This window comes from Oreochromis niloticus, linkage group LG4, assembly GCF_001858045.2.
Source record: "Oreochromis niloticus isolate F11D_XX linkage group LG4, O_niloticus_UMD_NMBU, whole genome shotgun sequence".
Classification (NCBI taxonomy): domain Eukaryota; kingdom Metazoa; phylum Chordata; class Actinopteri; order Cichliformes; family Cichlidae; genus Oreochromis; species Oreochromis niloticus.
The window spans coordinates 3944534-3967546 of NC_031969.2; the positions used below are offsets into that span (position 1 = coordinate 3944534).

The window sequence follows — 23013 nt, forward strand, 5'->3', positions numbered from 1 at the left end:
TTGCAATGAATCCCAAGACTTTGCCCTCCCATATATACTTTTGCAGGAAATGGCTGCACATTTTCCTTGCAGACAGTTATAAGGTCATAATAATGATGGATTTTCCAGTCCAATAAGGCGGCAAACTCAGTTTCTCCTGGAGAAGGACTCCCTCACTGGAGGATGCTGTTAAAACTAGCAGACACTTCTCTCTATGCACAAGTCATCTCAATAATCTGCTTTGTGCATGTGTGAATTTGCTTGCAGTTCTTCCCACAAAATGTAAAAACCCATCTCTGCTACAGCAACAAGTCGAAATATGTACGAACAAAAAAGCAGATACCTGTTAATTTTACACAAAGGACGTTACAATTATCACATGATCTGCTCAGTTATTTCCTCCTGTGAATGTTATTGTCCTGTGCAATGAAATGTTTCACAGAACTTCCTAACTGCAAAAAATTAATAAACAAAAAAATAAACATCAAAATACAGATCAGAAAGACTTCTTAAACCAGTTTTATGTTATTTAAAGAGCGTATTCATCAATCTTGTAATGTACTGCCATCTTGTGGGAGTGGGCTGCCCACTGGACCATATGGGTATGTCCATAGTAACCCCAAATGAGACCTAAGGGGGGATATTTGCTAGGTCTGCTGTCAGAGGTTAGTGGAAGAGACACAGTTATTTACGATGTGCTGTGCGGGTGGTGGAGAGCAGACCCAGAATGCAGGACTCCTCAGAAAAACATAAATTTAAAATGTAGCTTTACTAGCTAGCATCAGCAAGCTTTTAAATATGTTGGGTTGGTCTCTACAGCCTCTTTCTGCCAAGATTTGAACAGTTTTCCCCATTTTGTGACCTTATATATTACTCATGTATACTCCATTTTTACAGCATGGAGTATAACTACTTGATGCTCTTAAACTTTGTTTTATCATTGTGTTCATTTCCTGTTTTTATGCTTGTCTTATTTGTTCTGTAAAGTGTCCTTGAGTGTTTTAAATAAAATGTATTTCTATTTATTATTATTAAATCAGAGTAAAAAGGCACCATTTGTGAATCGTCATTTGCAGCTCTTTTCACAGAATTCCATATGGTTTGGTAAAGGACATAGTAAATTCTGAATTCTGTTTTTCTGCCAAGTCCTATAAAGGCTTGATTTACTCCTCATAGTCATCCATCTGGTCACTTTTTCTGTCTCCTCAATGGACTTCTAAAGCTTTGCTAAGGTGACCATTGAGTTCTTGGTTATTTCTTCTATCAAGGTTAAACGTAGCTCTACAGACCACTAATATTTTTTATTTTACAATTATCAGGAGCGCCGTGCTTCAAGAAACACTTAAGGGTGTAGAAATAGATCTTAACCCTCATCCTGATCTATTCCTCACTACAGATAATTGCAGAAGTCTTCAGGGAGTGCCTTGGACTTTGTGGATTGATTTTCATCCTGGCATGCAGTGCAATTGTTTGACTTTCCATACACAAGTGTGTGTCTTTGTTGACAATGTCAACAACTACAAGAATAATTAAACCAAAGAAGACTGAGCAGTTGACCAAATTTTAGAATAGCACATCGAAGCATAAAGAAACTTTTCTTAAAGATTTCCTGATTTTTTTTTTTTTATAAATTAGCAACATTTCTGATAAAATCTCATTGATTTGTGTGCTACAATTGTTAATAACAGTAATCTAATAATGTTATCTTCTTATTTTGGTTATGTTCGGTAGGGTCTTGGCTAAGATATGACCTTTTATGCAGTTTTTCTAAAGCCCAACTTAGTATCATAAAGTAAATTTAGCTACCTTATTTGCATTGGCAGCAGATCTTATAAAAAATCAAATTAAAGGTATTGTCATAGAAAAGAAAAAGTATGGTTAGGATTTGGTTGAACTAATCCCTCAGAAACTGCCAGTGTTTCTGTTCCCTTTCATTCTATTCTGTTCGCCTTTCCTAATAATGCCTTTATTTCTTCTCTTCTCTATCATGACACCCTCAGGGTAGGACTCATAAAATGTTAAACTGCTCCTTTTGTTTGTCACCAGCTCCAGCACGCCGGCAAATAACTTCGCCCCAGGAAACCAAATGTCACTTGAACCTTTTAAGGGTACTAATTCAGCCACCTTAGGGGAGTTAATGCCAGCTTGATTCTTCTTGTTCTCTTCCTCCATCTGTGTCTCCTGACTTCTTTTTACTCCTTCATTCTCCTCATGTGAGTAGGCTGTTGGCACCATCATGTGGTCACATGAGTCCTCAGCAAAAGCAAATTTTATATGAAATTATTTTCCATTTGACACTTTATTTCATTTTTACAGTTGATACAAATTGCACATTGTTATAAAATAAAAAGTTGTCTTTATCTAATAATTGTAAACATTACTCATCGTAGAGTCTTTTTGTTGTGGAAGGGTGTATATAAATACATTCATTAAAAATGTGTGTGTGTGTGTGTGTGTGTGTGTGTGTGTGTGTGTGCGCGTGTGTGTGTGTGTGTGTGTGTGTGTGTGTTGGGGGGCACATATGCACTAGTCTCTTTGCTCTTCCTCTGTGTTGTCCTTTTTGATGGGAAACTCCAGCGATGTCCTGAAACGAATGGGTACCTGGCGTTCCTCTCCAGCTGCCTCCTTAGCCACAGGGGCATGGATACGCAGCTGTCCGTTATCCATCAGGGAACAGGAGAGGCCGGACAGATCCAGGTGAGGAGGCAGGTCGATCTTCTGGGCGAACCCTGCCTGAGAAGATGCAGAGGAGCAGGAGGAGGCACAGGAGGATGAGGAGGAGCAGGACTGGCTCTCTTCTGCTCCGGCCTCCTTCATGGCAACGACCGCCAGACGCCGGCCTTCCAGCTTGACAGTGATGTCACTGGGGGCATAACCGCGAGCATCTAGTGTCACCAGGAGGTCACCGTTGTTTTCATTAGCTGGCTGTACTTCCTTGTGGGTCTCTGTAGTGGAAAGCTCTCTCTGCTGCTCTTCATCATCACTCAGCCTGAAAGTGAATCAGTATTAGAAATCATTTCTCCATCATTGCTCCTGACCCACAAAGGCTGTTAACCTCTTAATAGTTGTGTTTGGGGTAGGGTTTGGGTTCTGTTAACACTTGCCTTATTTATTATTATCATCATCATCATCATCATGTCTTTGTTTTTCTTTTTTCTTTTTTTAACAGAAATTTCCATTTTTTTTGAACACATAAAATGTTTGAATGTCTAAACTGATCATTGACAATCCAACTAAGCTTAAGCCTAGGATAGGAGTAGATCTTAGGTAGCATTCTACCCTTTTAATAGATTCTTTACCTGTTTAGAAAAGTCAAATAAAATATATTTTAGTAGAAAATCTGATGCTAAAAACACATGAGACTTCATTACCACTTTAAGCATTTTAGCACTTAGCATGTGGCTAAAACAAACCATAACTCTAGGCAGATCAGTGGTGATCTTATGGATGCTAAGTTAAAATCAAATCTGTAGGTTTGAACAAACACCAAATCAGGTATATCCACTAGTAAAATTGGGCTACTGCACATACCGCTTCAATGTGTTAGACATTAGGGGCATCTGGCTGAAGTTGAGCAGCTGGGGCCCATCATAGAGCTGGCTCAGGAGGCTGTTGGCTATTTTGGCTCTCCGGTTGAAGAAGTCTCGCTGGAGAGAAGACAGGGCTTCAATATTGAGCGGCCACAGCAGCTGCTCATGACTGAAGAAAGGGTCATCGCCAAACAAGCTGGTCAAGGCTGCGTGCTGGGACATGATGTCAATGTTGTTCTGATTGCAGGTTCCTGCCTCTGACTTGATCTTCAGGGTCCAGTGAGAACTGAAAGCTTCCTCAGTTTTTCTGTATTGACTCTTCTCTTAGTTTGGGAATCTACACGGCAGTCCTTTATATACCCCAGCTGCTCTGTCCCGGCCCTCCCACCGTGCTATTTAAGCTCTATGAGCTCAGTGCTGCTTGCTAACATGTGCCAGTGAAGTCAGGAATGCTCTGCTATTAATCAAAAAGCTAAAGACAACACATGGTCATAGCCTGTTTGGGTTTGTATGCAAAAGGCCATGATACTGCTGGGGAAAATATGCTGATTTGTCATTCCTCATAAGTGACCCAGACTGAGACTTTGAAAGTGTGCTGTCTCTCTGAGAGTATGTGGGCTGAAGTAAATAATGACACCACACTTTTTAAAAGACTTTATTCAACTCTATGTTGAAAGCAAACACAAAATTCTAATATTTCTTTTTTACTATGACCAAAATAAATTTCTGCCTAGTAACTAAATTAACTTAAAGTTACTATTTTCTAAAAGCACTACAGTGTGCTGAATTTAACACTTGTTAAGGACTTCAGAGTAAACTGAATAGCATGTGTCATCAGCTGCGTTTAACTGACTTAGCTTGTAAATTACAGTTACCCTTAGATAAAAAAGTATATTTATTTGTAGAATAACTCCACAGTCTGTCAAGGCTCAATGGCCCGAGAATAGGGATTGGGCTCAAGCGCAGAACCAAAACCGGAAGCTGAACGACTTTTAACAGAGTTTTATTTTACAGGAGTCTTAAACAGAGAGGACTGAACAAAAGCTAAATGTAACAGTGAGCAATGACAAGGCTTTGTGAGAAGGGCCTGAGCACAAGCTGAATCTGGTCACAGGAATAGCAGGGACAGGAACAGGGCAATGAAAGCTATGGCGAACAGGAACAATGGTTGCAGGTGGAGATTAGCTGGAGGAGGAGGTAAACTGGATCGGGTGAGTACAGAGTGCGATGTGGGTGCGCAGGGATGCAGGCAGGTATGGATGGCGGTTTGCGTGAGTGAGCTTTACCAGCAGCAGTAGACCAGAATCCTGATGCGTGATTATGGGGAGAGTTGGCAAGATGTATCCAGGCACCGACTAGAGAACAGGAAAAGATAGTTAGGCAAAACATGCTGAGGAACACAAGACAAACATGAGAGGCAGTGAACTGATATGGTAGGCAGACAATCTGGCCAAGGTTTATTGTGAGTGTTGGTCATAAATACTGCTGGAGGAATTGCCAACAGGTGAGGAGCAGGGAGATGCGAGGAAGGCTCCACCCAGGTGAGGAGAGCCGATGCTGTGGAAAATTACTCAGACTCACCCAGATCATAACACAGTCACACATTCAAACAGTTAATGTTTGAATGTGGCCAATGACACAAACAAAGACCTTCACGTGGCTTGGCTGGCAGAGGTGATCAGTGAACAGACACCATAGGAACCTTTTTTTGGATTCATGTATTGTGGCTGACAGAAACTATTCCAGCATAAACATTTTCTAAATTGTTCCTGAATATCAAAAAAGCAAAACTTTAACTCCATTCTCTGTACCCAATGTTCACCTAAATCTAAAGCTGTGTTGACAACAAAAGTTCGTTATGGATAAGAAGTATTGTGTAAGCTAGGTCTCTGAAGCTGTGGGATTTGGTTTCTCAACTGCAAAACATAACACCCACCAGTTAGAGTAATCCTCTGTCCACGGTCACAGCAGACTGAGGCAGCCTGTTAAGTTTTGTTTAAGAGAGTTCTCACCTTCCACATAGATTTATTCTTCTCCCACCTAGAGATCATTTGTTACTTCGATGGACTGCCTAATCTTGAAGAATCTGTCTTGATTGATCAAACTGGCCATAACTAGAATGCGGACTCGAGGTTATCTGAACATATCCTGAAGAGTATTTTCATCTCCAGAATATTTTCAGTTTTAATGCCAACTTTTAATGAGCTGTTTCAGTGGTTGTCCTGTTTTCTTATTTCATGCTGAAAAAACAATTTTAATCCTTCCAACCCAATTTCATTGTGGTTGAAATTGAACTGATAAAGAAATGAAAGATTTTTAGTGATATATATTTTGGTAATATGGTTCTCTCCTGATCACTAAAGAAAGGTTTGTGGGACATGGAAGTGAAACTGCATGTCTGCTTCACAGCACAGCCACTGTGAAAAGTGGTTAAACCTGGCAACACAGTAAGAGCTTAAAGCTTTTAGCTTTTTGGCATTAAAATGTTCTCTAAATAAGGAGAGGTCACATTTCCCACAGTGTCACTTCTCATGTGGGTGATGCACTTTACAGGAAGGTTAATTACCACTGTAATGACTTAAACAAACAAAACCAAAACATGCCAAACAAGTCATGCAAAGTATATCTATACATACTTTTCCTATGAAATAGTCTTGCTGAAATATTTTAGCAAAAATGTAAATATTTAAAAATCTGCAATATTCTTGTAGCAGTCTGTGGACTTCTGTGCACAGAAGGCCCACCCACCTGCTGTTTGGGAGAAGTAGCTCATCAGAAGAAAGCTGGTTTAACAGGACAGGAGCTAAAGTGGTTTGTTTCAGAATGAAGGGCTGCACCCAGTCCCAGTATGACTCAAAAGAGGTTTAGCCTAATGTTTCCCTTTTAACACATTATACAATCTCTTCTTTTACAATATACCGTGATCATGGTCCAATCATAGCTATTAGTTTAAAATAAATTCCTTTAATATAAGTAATAGAATATTAAATAACAGAGAATCAGTCTGATGTGTGCTCCGCCAGCTGAGCTGACTGAGCTTTAATCACCTCGTTTGCTGTCCTGCTAGTTTTCTTCTTCTTCTTCCTCTCTGGGAAAATAGCAGCTTGTTAGCAATTTCTCATTTCCTCTTTATTTACTGTAAATAAAAAATGAAGGTCATGATTTACTTCATTAATACCATGTAAAATAATGGGAAAAAATCCTGTTATTTTTATTTTGTACATAGTCAGTCTAATATAAGATCACATGTTTTTATTTGCTTCTTCATTTGATCTTTATGAATCTTTGACGATTTTTTAGGAGTTTATAGTGTTCATCTCATTTTACAACACATGGTGAAGAAGAACCCTACACTCTGTGCTCAGTGCTCTTTTAAATTGAATAGGGATAAGAAGACGTGAACAATTTACTGTGACAAAAGAATGATTAGTATGATCCTGGTCAGGTTGCAGGGTTCAACGCAGAGAGACAGATAACCATTCACATACACACCTATGGGTAATTTAGAATCACCAGTTAACCTAATCTCACTAACTGTGTGTCTTTGGACTGTGGGAGGAAGCTAGAGTACCCACGTAGATACAAGGAGAACATGCAAACTCCAGATAGATGGTGGAATTGAACCCAGGACCTACTTGCTGTGAGGCAACAGTGACAGTCACCGCACCATCGTGCTGCAACTGGAATGCTAAATCATCTAAACACAGACAGACGGCCTGCATGCAGCCAAATTCTATTCAATGATTTATCAGTAGAATTCAGTTGCAAAAGGAAGCCACAAATCTTCTAGTACAAAAATGTAAACTCCTTTTAGCAGCGTTCAACTTCTTTCTATTAGATACAAAATGAAACTTGACTGGAATGAAAAGGCCAGTATTAACTAGTGAGGAAATAAATGATCACTAAAGCAAATAAAACATTATCTTATTGAGTTAAGTTGTTTTACTTGACAAAGGTTGGATCAGGTTTAAGCCAAAATCATCATCACATGATGCACCCTGGTGACACACCCGCACCCCAAGGCCCTACCTGTGTGGGTGGGTGTGGTGGAGCGGGAAGAGGGAGGCAGCCGGGGATGGGGAGGAATCATCACATTTTACTAAATTAAGTACCACAGCAGCATGCAAGAAAAAAAGAGGCAATAACAAGCTCAGATTTAAGCCCATAGAGATTTTTATTTTGACTGTTTTCTTGACATCTCTCTAAATGTAGGTAAAGACAGCAAAGGTCATGCTCCAAAATGGGGTTTTTTTTTTTTTTGCCTGTCCCATTTGGTTCTTTAGCCGTCAGAATTGTTGTCTGAAGACCAACAAGGATAGCAAATGGATTTATTTTGCCAAATGGATCATCATGGCATTGCCGTATTGGTCCATTTGATCAAACTTTGTTGTTATTATTTACTTTATTTTCAGTTGTTACAGATGGGACAGACATGACTGGGGGATAGGAAAGGGAGAAAGAAAGAGAGGAAGGAAAAGAAAAACAGAAGGGAAAAGGGACAGTGAGAAAGGGCACTTACAAAGACAAAGAGAAAAAAAAATCTCCTGGATCACCTGTTGAGAGAAAAAGGAGAGAAAACAAGCAAAAAAACCAAAAAAACAAAGAAACATACTAAACACAACACCATCACGTTAATCTAGCTAAGTGTGAACAGCAGTAAATACTAAATATTGAATGTTGTTGTGCAGCACGCAGGACAGACAGCGCACAATGTGCTTTGAAGTAGCAGCTAAGAAAGGTGTAGTTTATGTCTATGAACAGTGAACACCCGTGTGCATACCTGTGTGGATCAGCGCGCTTGTATACAAAAGGTTTCCCCATGTAACGGTCTGCTAGAGGGTGTGGAGGGCCATAGCCCCGTCCCCCAGGGCATGAAGCAGGCATGGAGGAGATCCAGGGTCCAGACATCCAGAGGCCCCAGAGTGCGAGAGCCCAAGGAGTACCACCGGAGGGGCATCCGTGCCACCCTCCTGGGAAGGGCTGAGGAGATCCCCAGACGAGGGGTCACCCAGTAGCCACGGAGCAGAAGCCAGAGGGGGCTGCACCGGCGTGCCCGCCGGCTCTGCCAGAGTGAACCGAGTTGCAGGCCCCGAGGCCGGAGGCCCGAGGGCCCCTTTGCCCCGGAAGAGGCCTGACCGAGCGACAGGCACCAGGCCCCGCCAAGTAGCCACCGGGAGTGAGCTGGTGCATACCTGAGCGCCCAGCCCCGGACACCAAGAACCACCAATGCACCAACCCCTGAGGGCATCAGTTACCGGCAGGGAGTGTGGTGAGGGGAGATAGGCCTCAGGTCGGAGTCTAAGACCCGACCTGACATGTAGACACAGACAAACAGGCACACACAGACACAAACATGCTTTCCCACCCTCATGCACACATATACAAACACTCAGCACTCACCCAACGTAGGGATAGACATACATGGACATGTACACACAATCATACTCCCCAAACATACTCTATACCCCGGGTCCAGGTACCCTCGCCCCCACAGGGGGAAACGGCACCCAGACCCAAGAGATGTGACCCTTTCCCCCGGGGTGGAGGCAAGCAGACCACCCCAGGCTCCGCAGCAGAAGGGAGGCCAATCGGACAGCCAACACCTCCTCCCAGTCCCTCGCCCCGATGGCTAGTAGAGAACGGGGGTGTGTGAAGACCCCATACCTCCCTCCTCCCGCTCATGTGTAGTGTTGCTGCGTGTTGTTCTAAAGTGCATTTAAAACAAGGGAGGGCATGGTGCTGCTGCCAGAGAGCAGCAGGTGTTAGCACGGCCCCTCCCGAGAACCCTCAATGTCTACATGGATTTAAAATTGACAGGTGGGCACCGGCGCCAGAGGTAGGGTTGAAAACACAGACCGTCCACTGGACGCCGTTAACGTGGTCACCCTCAAGGCCCTATATGTATGTGTGTGTTATGAGAGTGTGAATAATGTGGATGTCTAAGTTGTGGAATAAAATTGAGGCACAGGTGGCCAGAAGGGGACAGAGGGGGGGGGAATGCCTCCCCTGCACCCTGGTGACACACCCGCACCCCAAGGCCCTACCTGTGTGGGTGGGTGTGGTGGAGCGGGAAGAGGGAGGCAGCCGGGGATGGGGAGGAAAAGAAGGGAGGGGCAAGATGCCCCTCCTTAGGGCCAGCTCCCCCGCTGACCCCAGTAGGCACCCCCGTCCTCTGGTACCCACCAAGGCAAGGGAGCCCCGGCCCATCCAGACTGGGGCCTACGGCAGCAGCACCACAGGACCTGGGGAAGCCCACCCTACCCCACCGCAGAGGAAACTGTACCCACCCCAACATTCAATCATCTCCAGACTACACAAGACAACAGACACCCAGGTTAGGTTTATTCTCCACCTCTCCTATGTCTCTCCCCCACCTGCAGAGTGGACTTCTGCAAGGATGGAACAACCTCCCTGCCAGTTGAAGAGCCCCCCAATTAGGCCGATGCACCAGAGGCCCCCTGCGCCAGGGCTGAGCCCCCGTGCACCCACCCGCCCACAACCTCGGCGACACACCGACGAGGACCGAAGCCCCCAAGGCCCAGCCAGAGCCCCATCACGGAGACGAAGCACCCCCGAACCCCAAGCCCCCACGCCTGCCCCGGATCCACTCAGGGGCAGCCAGGCTACCAGGCCAGTAACCTACGTCCGCCAGTACAGACCATCCCCCAGCCCCGCTGCACGCAGCCACGAGGAGAACACCCTCTAAGAGCGACCAGAGCCACTAACCAGGTTATGACCACAACCCCCCAGGTTGAGCCCTCCAGGGATAACGTCTCCAGGGGTTCTCCTGGCGCCCTAAGCCCGTCCCAACCTCCACATCAACCACAATAGCGAAGGCAGGACCAAACCATGACCCCCCACCCCCACTAGGTGATGAAGCCGATCAAAGGAGCCCAAAGGGATTGATCAAATGTGGTGGCAGAGGCTGTATCAAGACTAATGTGATCTATTAGATGGTTTTTATATTGATTAGAATTAAGATTCGTTTTATTTTTCCAGTTAAGGAGGACCATTTTCTTGGCAATGCATAGGGCTGTAAAAACAATGTGGGCTGTGTTTATTTCTGCAGTGACCTCATCCAAGTTGCTCAGCAAGCACACTAAAGGGGAGGCTGGAATGTTACATTTCAGACACTTTGATAAGTCTTCACATATCTCACGCCAAAACTTCTGCACTGGTGGACAGAACCAAAGGGCGTGGATGTAATTGTCTGGTGTATTGCCTTGACAGTGTGAGCAGTTGTTGGAAGATGTAAAGCCCATCTTGAACATCCGATGACCAGTATAGTGCACTCTATGTAGTAATTTGTATTGTATTAATTGCAGACTGGGATTTTTAATCAATTTAAAGGTTTTTAAGCATACCTGAGACCAGAAGTTTTGGTCTAAGCTTACTGATAAATCTGCTTCCCACTTTGCAATAGGAAGGGATATTGATTCATCTATTTTAGAAAGTGTTCTGTATATTTCAGATAATAATTTGGGGGATTTAAGAATAAGAAAGTGTACCGCACTTGGTGGTGTTTGTAATTCAGCTTGACTGAGGTAAAATTTCTTTTTTACTATGGATTTAATTTGTTGATATTCTAAAAATCTTTTCTTGTTGATCCCATATTGTATAACTAGTCTGTCAAATGGAATAAATTCTGTTCCCTCTAATATATGTTCTAAGTATTTAATTCCTTTACAACTCCATTCTGGAAAATTAATCATATTATTGTTTTGTAATATGTCAGGGTTATTCCAGATAGGTGTATGTTTGCATGGGATTAATGAAGACTCTGTCATTTTTAGAAACTAGTGTATTATCTTATTTATTTTGTATTTGTTTGTGTCTGTGAAGGTTCTCAGTCATCCAGGTCATCGTAGTCAAAGGAGTTTTCAAAGAAAAGCGTCTGGACTTTTCTTTGCCAGAAACAAGAAACACCAGAAACAAGCTTGAATTTCAAGCAACTTAAAGATGTATTTGTTTGTATTTGTTTGTTTATTTTTCTTCTGCTATCTGTCCCTGAGCTGAGGTAACGCACAAATTTACCCGCCGTGGGATCAATAAAGTCTTATCTTATCTTAACCCATACAAGCACACCATGCAGAGTCCACACACAAAGACCGCAGCCTGCTGGTGGATTCAAACCTTCCTGATATGAGACAGCAGTGCTAATCAATGTACCAGTGTGCTGCCATTTTAAACTGTTATAGTTTAATATATTGAATCCTATTTTTTTGAATCATCTTTCTCTGTAGTAACTGGTGGGTAAAGTTTGACTACTTTTCAATAGATCCAGCGTAACTGTTTCCTTTATGCTATGCTAAGCTAACTAGCATATACTACATGAGTATCTTGGAATTTTTCTTCCTAAATATCTTTTTATGTGTCAGGCTGTATGCTCTGTGTACATTTTCATTTATCAGACATTAAATGAAAACCAACAAGTGACCTCAGCAGTTGCTCAGAGCTGAGCTTGTATTATAAACAGAGTCTGTCTTGTCTCAGGTTACAGGGCCTCATCACTGAGGATGAGCTCAGAGTGCTAACATTTCCACACTGTGTGTATGTGAGCGCTGCTTGTGAACATTACAAGGAGCCTGTGTCATATGTATTCGTGGTATCAGACTGTCAGATCATTAGTTCAAACCAGAAACAAGCTTGAACGTGATTGGTTGGTACTCTTGGTACAGTCTGCTGATACAAAATGCCAACTGATTATCTTGATGTCTGTAATGGCTGTGAAAGGTTTTTATGGAGTTTAGTATTTTGTCATTAAAAAAAAGTTATTTAAATTCAGCTCTCTGGTAACTTTAGCCGTTATGCCTTGGATGTGTTGGATTGGAATGCCTGTTTATAGTGAAGCCAAAAGATCTGTTCACAAGAACAAAGATATACAGACGAACACATATGGAATAATGTTCAAGTCAGCTTTGAATCATCGGGGCTGCTGCATAAATAAAGAAGTGTGTCAGTAAACCAAACGATGCCAATGCCAGAAATAGAAGCTGAGACTCTAGATAGCTGCTGTATCTGCATCTCGAAATGACTAAGATATTATTACACTACCCAGCTCAGCCTGGTTATTATTCATGGCTCTACAAGACCAGTCAAGGTTATATTTATGTGAGTGTGTGCAGTAACATCCTAATAAAACAAAATATTTTTAAAGAAATTTATTCAAAGTATTTGCAGGGTGTTTATAACTTTACCAAAATAAAGTTTGCCTTGGAAAAGTATTTGAGTATCATGCACAGAGTATAATGTAATGTTGACATGTACAGTAGCATGCAACATAAAAAGTTTTTTAGATATAATACAAGAAAATATAATCATATATGAAGATAAAAACAAAAAGCATTGAAAAACAATTCAGACTCAGACTTGTAACATTTTAAAATAGAGCCAACCCAGATTCATGTCCAAGATCAAATATAAAATACAGTACGAATCAATAAAATGGAAAAAAAAAATGTAAAGGTTCAAAGAAAAGGTTGTTTAAAAGAATGTTTCCATCCATTACGGATGCACTCTTTGTAAGATTATCAAGGGGGGAAAAAGTCAAACAGTTTTTTGAAGTTAAATTGTTCAGTGGTGTTTGAAAAGTTTGTCAAAGAAAATGTTTAATTTGTTGAAATTCTGATGATGTTTTAATGTTAGAGGAAAGGATAACAGAACGGTTGACATCACCCATTGGTTTTAGTCCCACTGTGAAACTTCAGGATGAGCAATTTTGCCAATTTTCTCCTGATATTTTGAAACTAGGCATCATGAACAAGGACCAGATCTGACGACAACCTCAGGACACAAAGCCCCATTTTAAGTATACACTTCCATAAACAGGACATTGTTTTGCAATCATTAGAGCCACCCCGCACACCCTTCACATTTACCTTTGACATGCAGCCTGCAGAGATCCAGAAGGGGAACCTTTAAATAAGAACCAATATCAAACTCACAGATCAGGATATTGTGAAGTCAGGTGACCACGAAAGGCATTAGGCCGAAGATGATTCCTTTAACTTGAAGGTATGCCACAAGGAATCGAAAATAACTGTAATTTTAAAGTACTTAATGTACTTCAGTTTTGACCACATAATACAAGATAATTGCTAAATGACTTCATTATATCAGGGAAATATTGTATTATGTTACAAAGAATGGTATATTGAAGAAATAGAACCCATACGACACTGGTGAAAATTTATTGGCCTGCAGATTTTTTCAGTGTGACTGTATTTTGGATGTTTATGCAATTCGGGTCATTTTGAATGTTAATAAACTGGTGATAGAGGGGATACATTCTCAAAGATGTCTTCTGCATCACTAGTTTTCTCTTCATCATCATCTTCCCTGTGATTGTCTACAAACATACAGGCCTCTTTTGGGCATCTGTAATAGTCACCGGGATCTGTTTCCTTAAAATCACGGTCGTCATCGTTCACTGGCTCCTCATAGTCATCACTCCAGTCTCCATCCACTCCTGCAGCTTCACCTTTTATTTTTTGATGTAGATCAACATTCACATAGACGTCCTCATCGCCTTCATTGTCTCCCCACGTGTAATCATTCCCAACTTGGACAACCACTGAAACACACGTAAAGGAAAACAATGTGAATATGTCGTCAAACTTGTAATCATTTAAAATTGTGTCTCTTGGTGAGTACATACTTTGAGTTTGGATGAGAGCTGCAGGCTGCTTGTGTTGTTGTCTTCTTCTGAGGATCAGCCACACCGCTAAGAGCAGCAGCAGGAGCAGCAGCAGGATTACAACAGATACAGAGGACACCAGCGGCATCAAAGACACTAGGAGGACAGCATTTGTCTATTAGAACACATTCTGTCCCACTGAAATGAACTGCTTCTCATTTAGGTTGTCAATGCAGAGGGATGTCAAACCCATTTTACAGCGGGGGCCAAATACAGCACACACTTATCTTAAGTGGGTCGAAACAATGAAACTCTGTCAGTGTACAAAAGTTATAGGACATTTAATACCTGCAATATTTCAATATAATAAAAGGAAAAGCAAGTTAAACAATATGTCTCAGTTTTTCTGTAGTTTACGATGACAAAACACAAACTTTTAATTAATTGCTTATCTGTTACTTAATTACTTTGTAATGAATGACTGTGGATGAGATCTTCATCAGTTGAACAAGCTGCAAATGCCGGATTGGAGTCTTTCCCAGGTCGATTTGTTTGACACCTCTGGTCCAGAGCATGTATGAGCAAATACAAATATATCCTAGCAAAGGATTGCTTTGCTAGGATATATTATCAGTTCTGTTTGTTCCTGTTTCTGTTCAGTTTTGTTTCTATATCGGAACAGCCTTCTCACTTATGTCTGCTTCTTCTTCTCTTTCTTTTTAAATGTATACACATTTAGAAATGAACAGAATGAGAGAAGTCTGAGGGGAATTAGAAAATACTGCCCAGTAGAATTGCCAGTGATATTTCTTCTTCTTCTTTCTTAGTAAAACATAAAATACATAAATTTAACACTGTACTTACATTTAATGATGACAGTAATCGGTGCAGTTTCAGCAGATCTGAATGTCCGTGTGGACACTGTGACCTCATACACACAGCTGTAGTTGCCCTGATGTTCATACTCAGCTACAGGGAAACTAAAGGAGGCTGAGTTGTTGACTGCTGACTCTGTGAGGTTGGAGCCAGAGAAGCTCAGAATAAAATGTCCACTGGAAAATGTGGAGTTAATGGAACAGGTGATGACGAAGCTGTAACCCCCGGTGATCTGTGCACCTTCAGGACCCCAGACAAGTCCTGCATTAGGGGATGTCAGAGAAATGCTGGGCCTCTGCAGTCTCACTGTGTGAAAGCAGATTGAGATTAAGAACATATCATTTTCTTTAGTTTGTAATGTTTTAGACATTTAAGTGCAGCATTAGTAACATATTACTCAGTGCTTTTAAATATGAACTGAATTGTTTGTGAGTCTGCTAACAGATACTTTATTATCATACTGTAATTCATGGTTAATTCAGACAGTTACTATTTGTTAAGTATTTTTGTGACCTTATCTGAAAGGATGACTTGACTTATGAAGCATTAAAAAAAAAATGAAAGTACCCAAAGACTCAAACAAGTCTCAGCTATCGTCACAACAGAAAAATGACACAGACAAAGCACAAAGAGATACAGGATATGCACATATTTATTGCCAGTTACAAACATAATCCCCCTGAGGTTTGCAAAATACTGACATGTAGATAGGACCAGAGTCTGAACCATAGTTTATAAGGTGGGTTTAGGAATAAGAGATACACAGGGCAGCTGGAGCCACAGGGTAGCTTTGCCTCGTTATACTAAGACTAGTAAGTGAGGTGATCACAAGGCAATAGTGAATATTTCAAAGAGCTTCACAAATAAGTATGAACACCATAAACAAAGTATCCATCATAATACACTGATACTGCAGGAGAACATCTCTGAGATGTTTAAGAGTTCTTTAGTAAATTAGAAATGAATTAGAAGCTTATTCAGTTAAAACAAGTTGTTTTAACTGAATAATAGTTAAAACAACTTGTGGGGATAATGGTAGTGTGAGACAACACTTGTGCAGATTAAAAGAGGAGATTCAGGAACATGTATATCAGGAGTAAATGTCTTGGGACTATTTCTTGGTCATTTTAGCTAAGCTGAGCTAGTGTAGCTAACTGGCCTTTTAGCAATGTTAATTGTTGATATATCAGCATCACAGTCTCTATTTTCATATGCTGCAGGGCGAACTTGATTTTATGTTAGATTTCCTGTTGTTATGGTTGTTTTAAACTTTTAAGTAATGTAGTTTATTTCTCCCTTTGTTTGTTTTTGATGCCGGATTCCTTCATTCGTGTGTCAGTGTTACGTACAGCTACAGGGGCTGCCTTACGATGGACTATCGCTGCTGATAATATCTATCCATCTATTCCCTTCCAAGATAACCATTCACACTCACCCCCACTTAACCTAACTCCATTCATTGCATACCTTTGGACTGTAGGAGAAAACCAGAAAACCAGGAGAAACCACAAATAAACACTGGGAGAACATGCAAACTCCACAAAGAAAGGTGTGCTAGATGTTGGGGTCAAACTCAGAACCTTCCCACTGTGAGGCAACAGTGCTAACCACTGCACCACTATACTTGCTTTAGAGAAGGCCACACAAAATACTTAAAATACACACAAAACTAACAACTAGTAACTACCTGAATTTACCAAAAAAATAAAATAATCTCACAAAAAATCTTAATCATATGTGTGTGTGTGTGTGTGTGTGTGTGTGTGTTTCTAAATAATAATAATACTTACAATTTATGAATGATGCCATGAACAGATCATATATGAGCTTATTAATCATGAATAAAAATGTAGATCTGTATTTATAAATTATATACTAATGAGGAGTAGTGCTTTATAAATGATGAATTAAACACTGGGTTTTGAGAGCATTTTGTCAGGCAGTCGAAAACGTTATAAAACAGCAGCTGCTGTTATAAACACTAGAAAGAACTACTGCAGTATCCTCTTATATACATTGCGATGAATTATTAATGTTCATACTTGTATTTGTTTTCTTACCTGTAACAGAGAGCCTAACAGAGTCACTTGGTGGGGAGTAAAACTCATGACTGGGTCCACTTTCCTGATACTGACACCGGTACGATCCCTCATCATCAAAGTCTACTTCAGGAATATTAAAGGTAGCAGAGTTTGTGTTTGAGTTTTGGGTCCTGTTGAATGAATCTGATGTTTTCATCAGAATGAACGTTCCACCTAAAGTCTGAGTTGAGATTGAACAAGTGATTCCAATGTTCTGACCCCAGGTCACCTCACCAGCAGGACTGATGGAGATATTGGGTTTGCTTACTGAAAAGAAAAAACAAACAAACGAACAAACAAACAATATTAAATATATTGGTAGTTGACTGACTATAATTTGATTATTTATAGAAAACAAATGAAACATGATGTTCAGGAAAGTGTATTTCTTCTTACCAGTAACAGAGATTCTGACAGAGTCACTGAGGGGGGAGCTGAATGTGTTACTTGAAATGTGTTTCTCATACTGACACTGGTACAGTCCATCATGACTGAAGTCCACTCTGTGGATATTGAAGGTAGCAGATCTGGATCCTGTTTCAGTCTGACTGAAATTGCTTGAGGTTTTCTTGAGGGTGAAAGTTCCATCTAAGAACTCAGATGAGATGGAACAAGTGATGCTGATGTCCTGACCCCAGGTGAACTGATCTTCATTTACAGAGATGCTGGGTTTTGGGAGACTCACTGAAAAATCAAAACAAAAAGAATAGTGCGAGTTTTAACAGATCACAAAGTCAAGCTACACTGACATCCTCCGCTAACCACCAGTCAACATTACCTCATGGCTCAACTGATACCAGTTTACATATCCAACTGGCAATTCTCTTTAGTGACATTCTCACTGCCACTTTGGAACCCACTGTCACCTCCACTTTCCTTTCTTAAGGGAACCTGAATCAATACCATGTCTGTTGGCAATGTGGGCTGTTCTGTTTTGTTCTACAATGGGCTGATATTGCTGCTTTTCCCACATCTAGTTTTTAAAGTGTGCAGGGAAGGTGTCCATTGCTGGAAATGAGCCAAATTAACAAATTATTGCAGGATTAAATAACAGAATTTGCACCAGCAATCAAATAAATAAAAGCTGTTTGTGCTTCATCAAAACCTATATGTAATTGTACTTGACTATTTACTTTATACTTTGGACCTTATGTTTTGTTATGTTATATGTATATATAAAAAAACAGTTAAATGCAAAAAAACTATGTCACTAATGATTACACAGTCTTTAAAATGATTTCGAGATGGTGTTTTTTTTCTACTAGAGCAGCAGGAGGATTCCAGTGTAACTGAGGAGAACAGCAGCAGCAAGGACATTAAAAGAGAATGAACACATTCCATTTTTCCTTAAAAATGTCTGACCATCAGTGTGATGTATTGCTACTTGTTTAATTTGTAAGTCTATAACATGTAGTTCACCCAAATCAACTTTAGTTCCTCTTTTGCAGTATGTCAAAACCCTTCGGTCTCTCTTATCACCAAAAATTTGCAGCAATGATGAACTTGGGCAATATTGGGCAATGTTGCTATATGGAATCCTGTTTAGGAAAATATTATATATATTACAATAAAAGTCTGAATGTATGGAATGAAACTTGATTCAAGTTTTTTTGATTTTTTGATTCAAGCCTTAGCTAATTCATAAATGAAAACGGAAGGAGTGAGGCTGTACTACGCTTATCTATCAAATAAAATTAATTTTGAGTTTATCATCTACAAGAAGCATCTGGTGATGCAAATCTTGCCTCAAAAAGAGATCTCAGCCATACCATCGTGAGTTAGTATAAAGCTGGAAAAGTAATCTGATAGATGTTAGACATTCGTCTGCTATAATAACTGTCTTTAAATAAAGGGATGTCAACATTATACTAGTTAGAGGAAAGTTAAAAGACTAGAAATAAAGCACAAGTAAGGGACAACTGCATGTCAGTTCATGTGTAATAATGGAATTAATTAAAGGAGTTTGTCGAGTGGAAGATCTGCACAAGTGAACAGCAACCCATGAACATCAACACAAATCTATAGAAGGAATTGAAACCAAGTGTGCAAAAATCAGGGCCAAGACTTTAAGTTAACAAACATGGTGATGGATGAGCTGATGAGATCTGATGCTGACCACTTGACTGGTCCAGCTCCACCAGATTATGGTGAAGCTGTGAAGAAGACTTGTGTAAAAGCTGTTGCTATTTGAACATAGTTGCTTTAAAGCTTTACTCTGTATAGAATCCAAGAGTTCATTTTTTTAATCAACACTGAGAATGTTTAATGAGTAATAACAAAGAAACCAAATACTATAATTTCTTAAGTGTTTCTGCTTACCTGAACAGATGACACCAGCATCTTCACCATGGTTACAGTTGTGTTTCCCAAATCCATTGTGTCCACACTCAATTAGAGAACTTTCATTCCCTGAACAGGCCACATCATCAAGCCAGATCTGTCCACTTCCTTCACCAAAAACAGCAGATATAGCCCTCAGGGCTGTTCCACAGTCTAAGTATCTGCAGACCACTTCAGCATCATTTAAGTCCCAGCCATCATCACAGATTGTTCCCCAGTCACTACTGTGGTAGATTTCTACTCTTCCAGAGCACTGAGTGGACCCAGATAATCTGATCAAACCTATCAGGCACAAGACATCATTATATTTTAATTTTCCTTGAAACTGAAACCAGACTAAATGTATCTTATATAAGAACACAATGCCCTGTGATACCTTTTCTTACCTGAACAGACAACACCAGCATCTTCACCATGGTTACAGTTGTGTTTCCCAAATCCATTGTGTCCACACTCAGGTAGAGAACTTTCACTTCCTGAACAGGCCACATTATCAAGCCAGATTTGTCCAGTCCCTTGACCAAAGCGAGCAGATGAAGTGGCCTCCACTGCTGTCCCACAGCCCAGCTGTCGACAGACCACTTTTGCATCATTTAAGTCCCAGTCATCATCACAGACTGTTCCCCACGCACTGCTGTGGTAGATTTCTACTCTTCCAGAGCACCGAGTGGACCCAGGCCCAGATAATCTGGTATGAGCACCTAGTCACAGGTACATTTGCTTAAAGAGTGTTAGTGTTTTATTTTTTGTTATTTGGCCATGGAAACATAAAACACATTTACGAACAATAATGAGTATGAAAGATATCATACTTTGTATCATTTAATTTCTGAAGAAACCAAAAGAAACCCAATCAGCATAACCCAGCCAAACTTTCCTTCTTGTCATTCAGTTTGGCTCAGTTATAGTGACTGGGTCACAGAGTTGTTCATCTAAACAGAGAAGGATACATTTATTCAAAACAATTTATCAGAACATTATCTTACCTAAACAGACAACACCAGCGTCCTCGCCATGTCCACAGTTGTGTTTCCCAAATCCATTGTGTCCACACTCAGTTATAGAACTTTCACTTCCTGAACAGGCCACATTATCAAGCCAGATTTCTCCACTGCCTTGACCAAAGTGAGCAGATGCAGTGGCACTCACTGGTGTCCCACAGCCAAGTCTTCTACAGACCACGTTGGCATCGTTTAAGTCCCAGTCATCATCACAGACTGTTCCCCAGGAGCCACTGTGATAGATTTCAACCCTTCCAGAGCACCAAGTGGACCCAGACCCAGCTAGTCTGATCTGACCTATCAGGCACATAATGTAAACTATATTTAATATTTTCCTTTAAAAATATAAAAACTATATATTTAAGTATGTATGTATAACACATAAGAAGACACTGACCTGCAGCAGGTGCGAGGAAGGCAAAGATACAAGAAACTACTGAAGAAAAAAACGTGAGATTACAAAGACAAAGGTTGGCAAAAAAATACTAAAACAAATGTAATGATTAATGTTTGCATTGAAAACTGAGACTTAAAGACTGTCTCATGCTATCTCCGTACAACATAAAGAAAAGCATTATACATTATAGAAATTACTGCTTACCAAGCATCAAAAAGTGAAGGACATTCTGCTGTGTGCCTCCCATGACTGACCACAAAAAGCTGCTTCATGTCATTTATGAGAGCCAGGCGACAGTAAAACGAACTTCCCCTTCAGATTTCCTGTGTTTTTCTTGTGTATTGCTGAATACCAATAGCAAACATAATCCTAATTTCTAATTTAGTGTCTCTTAAGTGTTTCAACTCATCACAGTTTGAATAGGACTGGGAACAAATTTGCAACAGGTCTTCAATCCATTATCCATGAGAACAGACACTGTCTCCATCTAGTGGTCACACTGTAGTATTAACCTAGATTACAAGTTTCCTCGATCGCTTTGATTTTCCTCACACCAGACTGTGTTTTCTCAAGTGTGTAATGTAAAGTTCAGCAGGGGTAGCGCTTTTATTTATTGCGAGCATCGTGCCAAGGTTGGTATACGCGACAGAATTTGTTTCCCCTGCATCGCAAGCACTGGGCTTTCAAAATCACTGACAAACAGTATCACTCATTCTTAATTTTTAGTTCAAAAACACTTCTTATAATGACTTATTACTCCTGAAATTTTGGCGTTTTAGCTCTGTGAAGTTACAGGAGGATAAAAATAATTATCGGGCAAAATTTCGTTGATTTGTTAAAAATAATCCCGTCCGATAAGTGAGAACAATAAATGTATCATTTTCTGATTGTAACTCAAAGTGAACGGTAATGTATCGACACTCATCTTTCAATTTTTCACTAAAGTAAACATCACTACTTCGTCTAGTTGGTTTTAATGCAGGCAGGATCAACCAGACGTGCTCCCGACGCAGGGGAAACAAATTCTGTGGCTGATACCTACCTTGCCACGACACACTCAAACTGCTGTTGTGGCAAAAAGTGAATTCCGGGAATTTAAACTGTTATGAATGACGTGTTGGCCTATAATCTGTCAAAAGCCTGCCAAACATAAATCTAATGAATCATATGAAGTCATTCTGAGCCAGAAAGAATATTCTGAAGATACTCAGCACCACACCCCAGGGCGGGTCCGGTGTTGTGCCCAAAAGTGATTGTCTGCCAGAAACTGATTGCCGTCCGCGGGAGCGCGCGCAGCTGCTTAAAGCTGCAGCGCCCGGATTACTTGCGTTGCCAGCTACTTCCGTGCAATTGATATAACGTGGGGGGGGGGAACCCAAACACATTTATGCCTTTATTATTAGGCAAAGGTATGCATTTATGGAACTTTAACGTTTCTTGTAACCGAATTATGACGCTTACCAGAAGATTGCTTTCAGTGTGTAGCGCAGTCACGAATGACTACACGCATCACGATGGAATAATTAATGCCTACAGGTTTAGTATGTCTACTCTCGTTGTTCATATTTGTTATAAGACTGTCGAATAGTAGTTAAAAAAGTAAAGACCTATTGTGCCAGTATCACCATGACTCTTTCTTGTTTGTTCAGAATAACGACTGAGAACATGGCATTTTAGCGCTACCAAAAAGTGATTGTGGCCTATAACTTGTCACTGAAACAATATTTCGGTTTCAAACTTGTTGGATATATTCCAGAAGGGTTACATGTGACATATTATATCTCAAACAGTCCATTAGAACTGCTGAATAACTTGTACAGGAACAATAAAACTGACAATATGCAATTTCCAACCGGCCAAAAAGTGATTGTGGTCTATAACTTGTCACTGAAATACTATTTCTGCTTCAAACTTGGCGGATGTCATTCAGAAGGGTCCTATGTGACATATTATATCTCAAACAGTCCCTTAGAACTTCTGGATAACCTTTAAAGGAACATTAACATTGATAATATGCCATTTTCAGCCTGCCAAAAAGTGATTGCTGCCTATATCTTGTCACTGAAACAATGTTTCTGCTTCAAACTTGGTGGATGTCATTCAGAAGGGTCCTATGTGACATATTATATCTCAAACAGTCCATTAGAACTGCTGAAAAACTTTTAAAATAACA

General features: G+C 40.5%; 2 protein-coding genes across 2 annotated transcripts; both read right to left on the minus strand.

The window, feature by feature from the left end:
• Positions 1–2259: 2259 nt before the first annotated feature.
• Positions 2260–3863, minus strand: hspb9 (heat shock protein, alpha-crystallin-related, 9). Its single transcript, XM_003446445.5, has 2 exons — positions 3511–3863; positions 2260–2968 (listed from the first exon to the last, which is right to left on the minus strand). Exons 1-2 carry the CDS (start codon positions 3729–3731, stop codon positions 2506–2508), a joined length of 684 nt encoding a protein of 227 aa, XP_003446493.1. The 5' UTR covers positions 3732–3863; the 3' UTR covers positions 2260–2505.
• An 8832-nt stretch (positions 3864–12695) lies between these two features.
• Positions 12696–21816, minus strand: LOC102080878 (deleted in malignant brain tumors 1 protein-like). The gene is made up of 10 exons (XM_019358308.2): positions 21045–21816; positions 20841–20879; positions 20429–20740; positions 19829–20143; positions 19422–19724; positions 17499–17786; positions 17082–17369; positions 15010–15327; positions 14167–14301; positions 12696–14082 (listed from the first exon to the last, which is right to left on the minus strand). The coding sequence occupies exons 1-10, from the start codon at positions 21085–21087 to the stop codon at positions 13769–13771; spliced, it is 2355 nt and encodes a 784-aa protein (XP_019213853.1). The 5' UTR covers positions 21088–21816; the 3' UTR covers positions 12696–13768.
• Positions 21817–23013: the final 1197 nt, after the last annotated feature.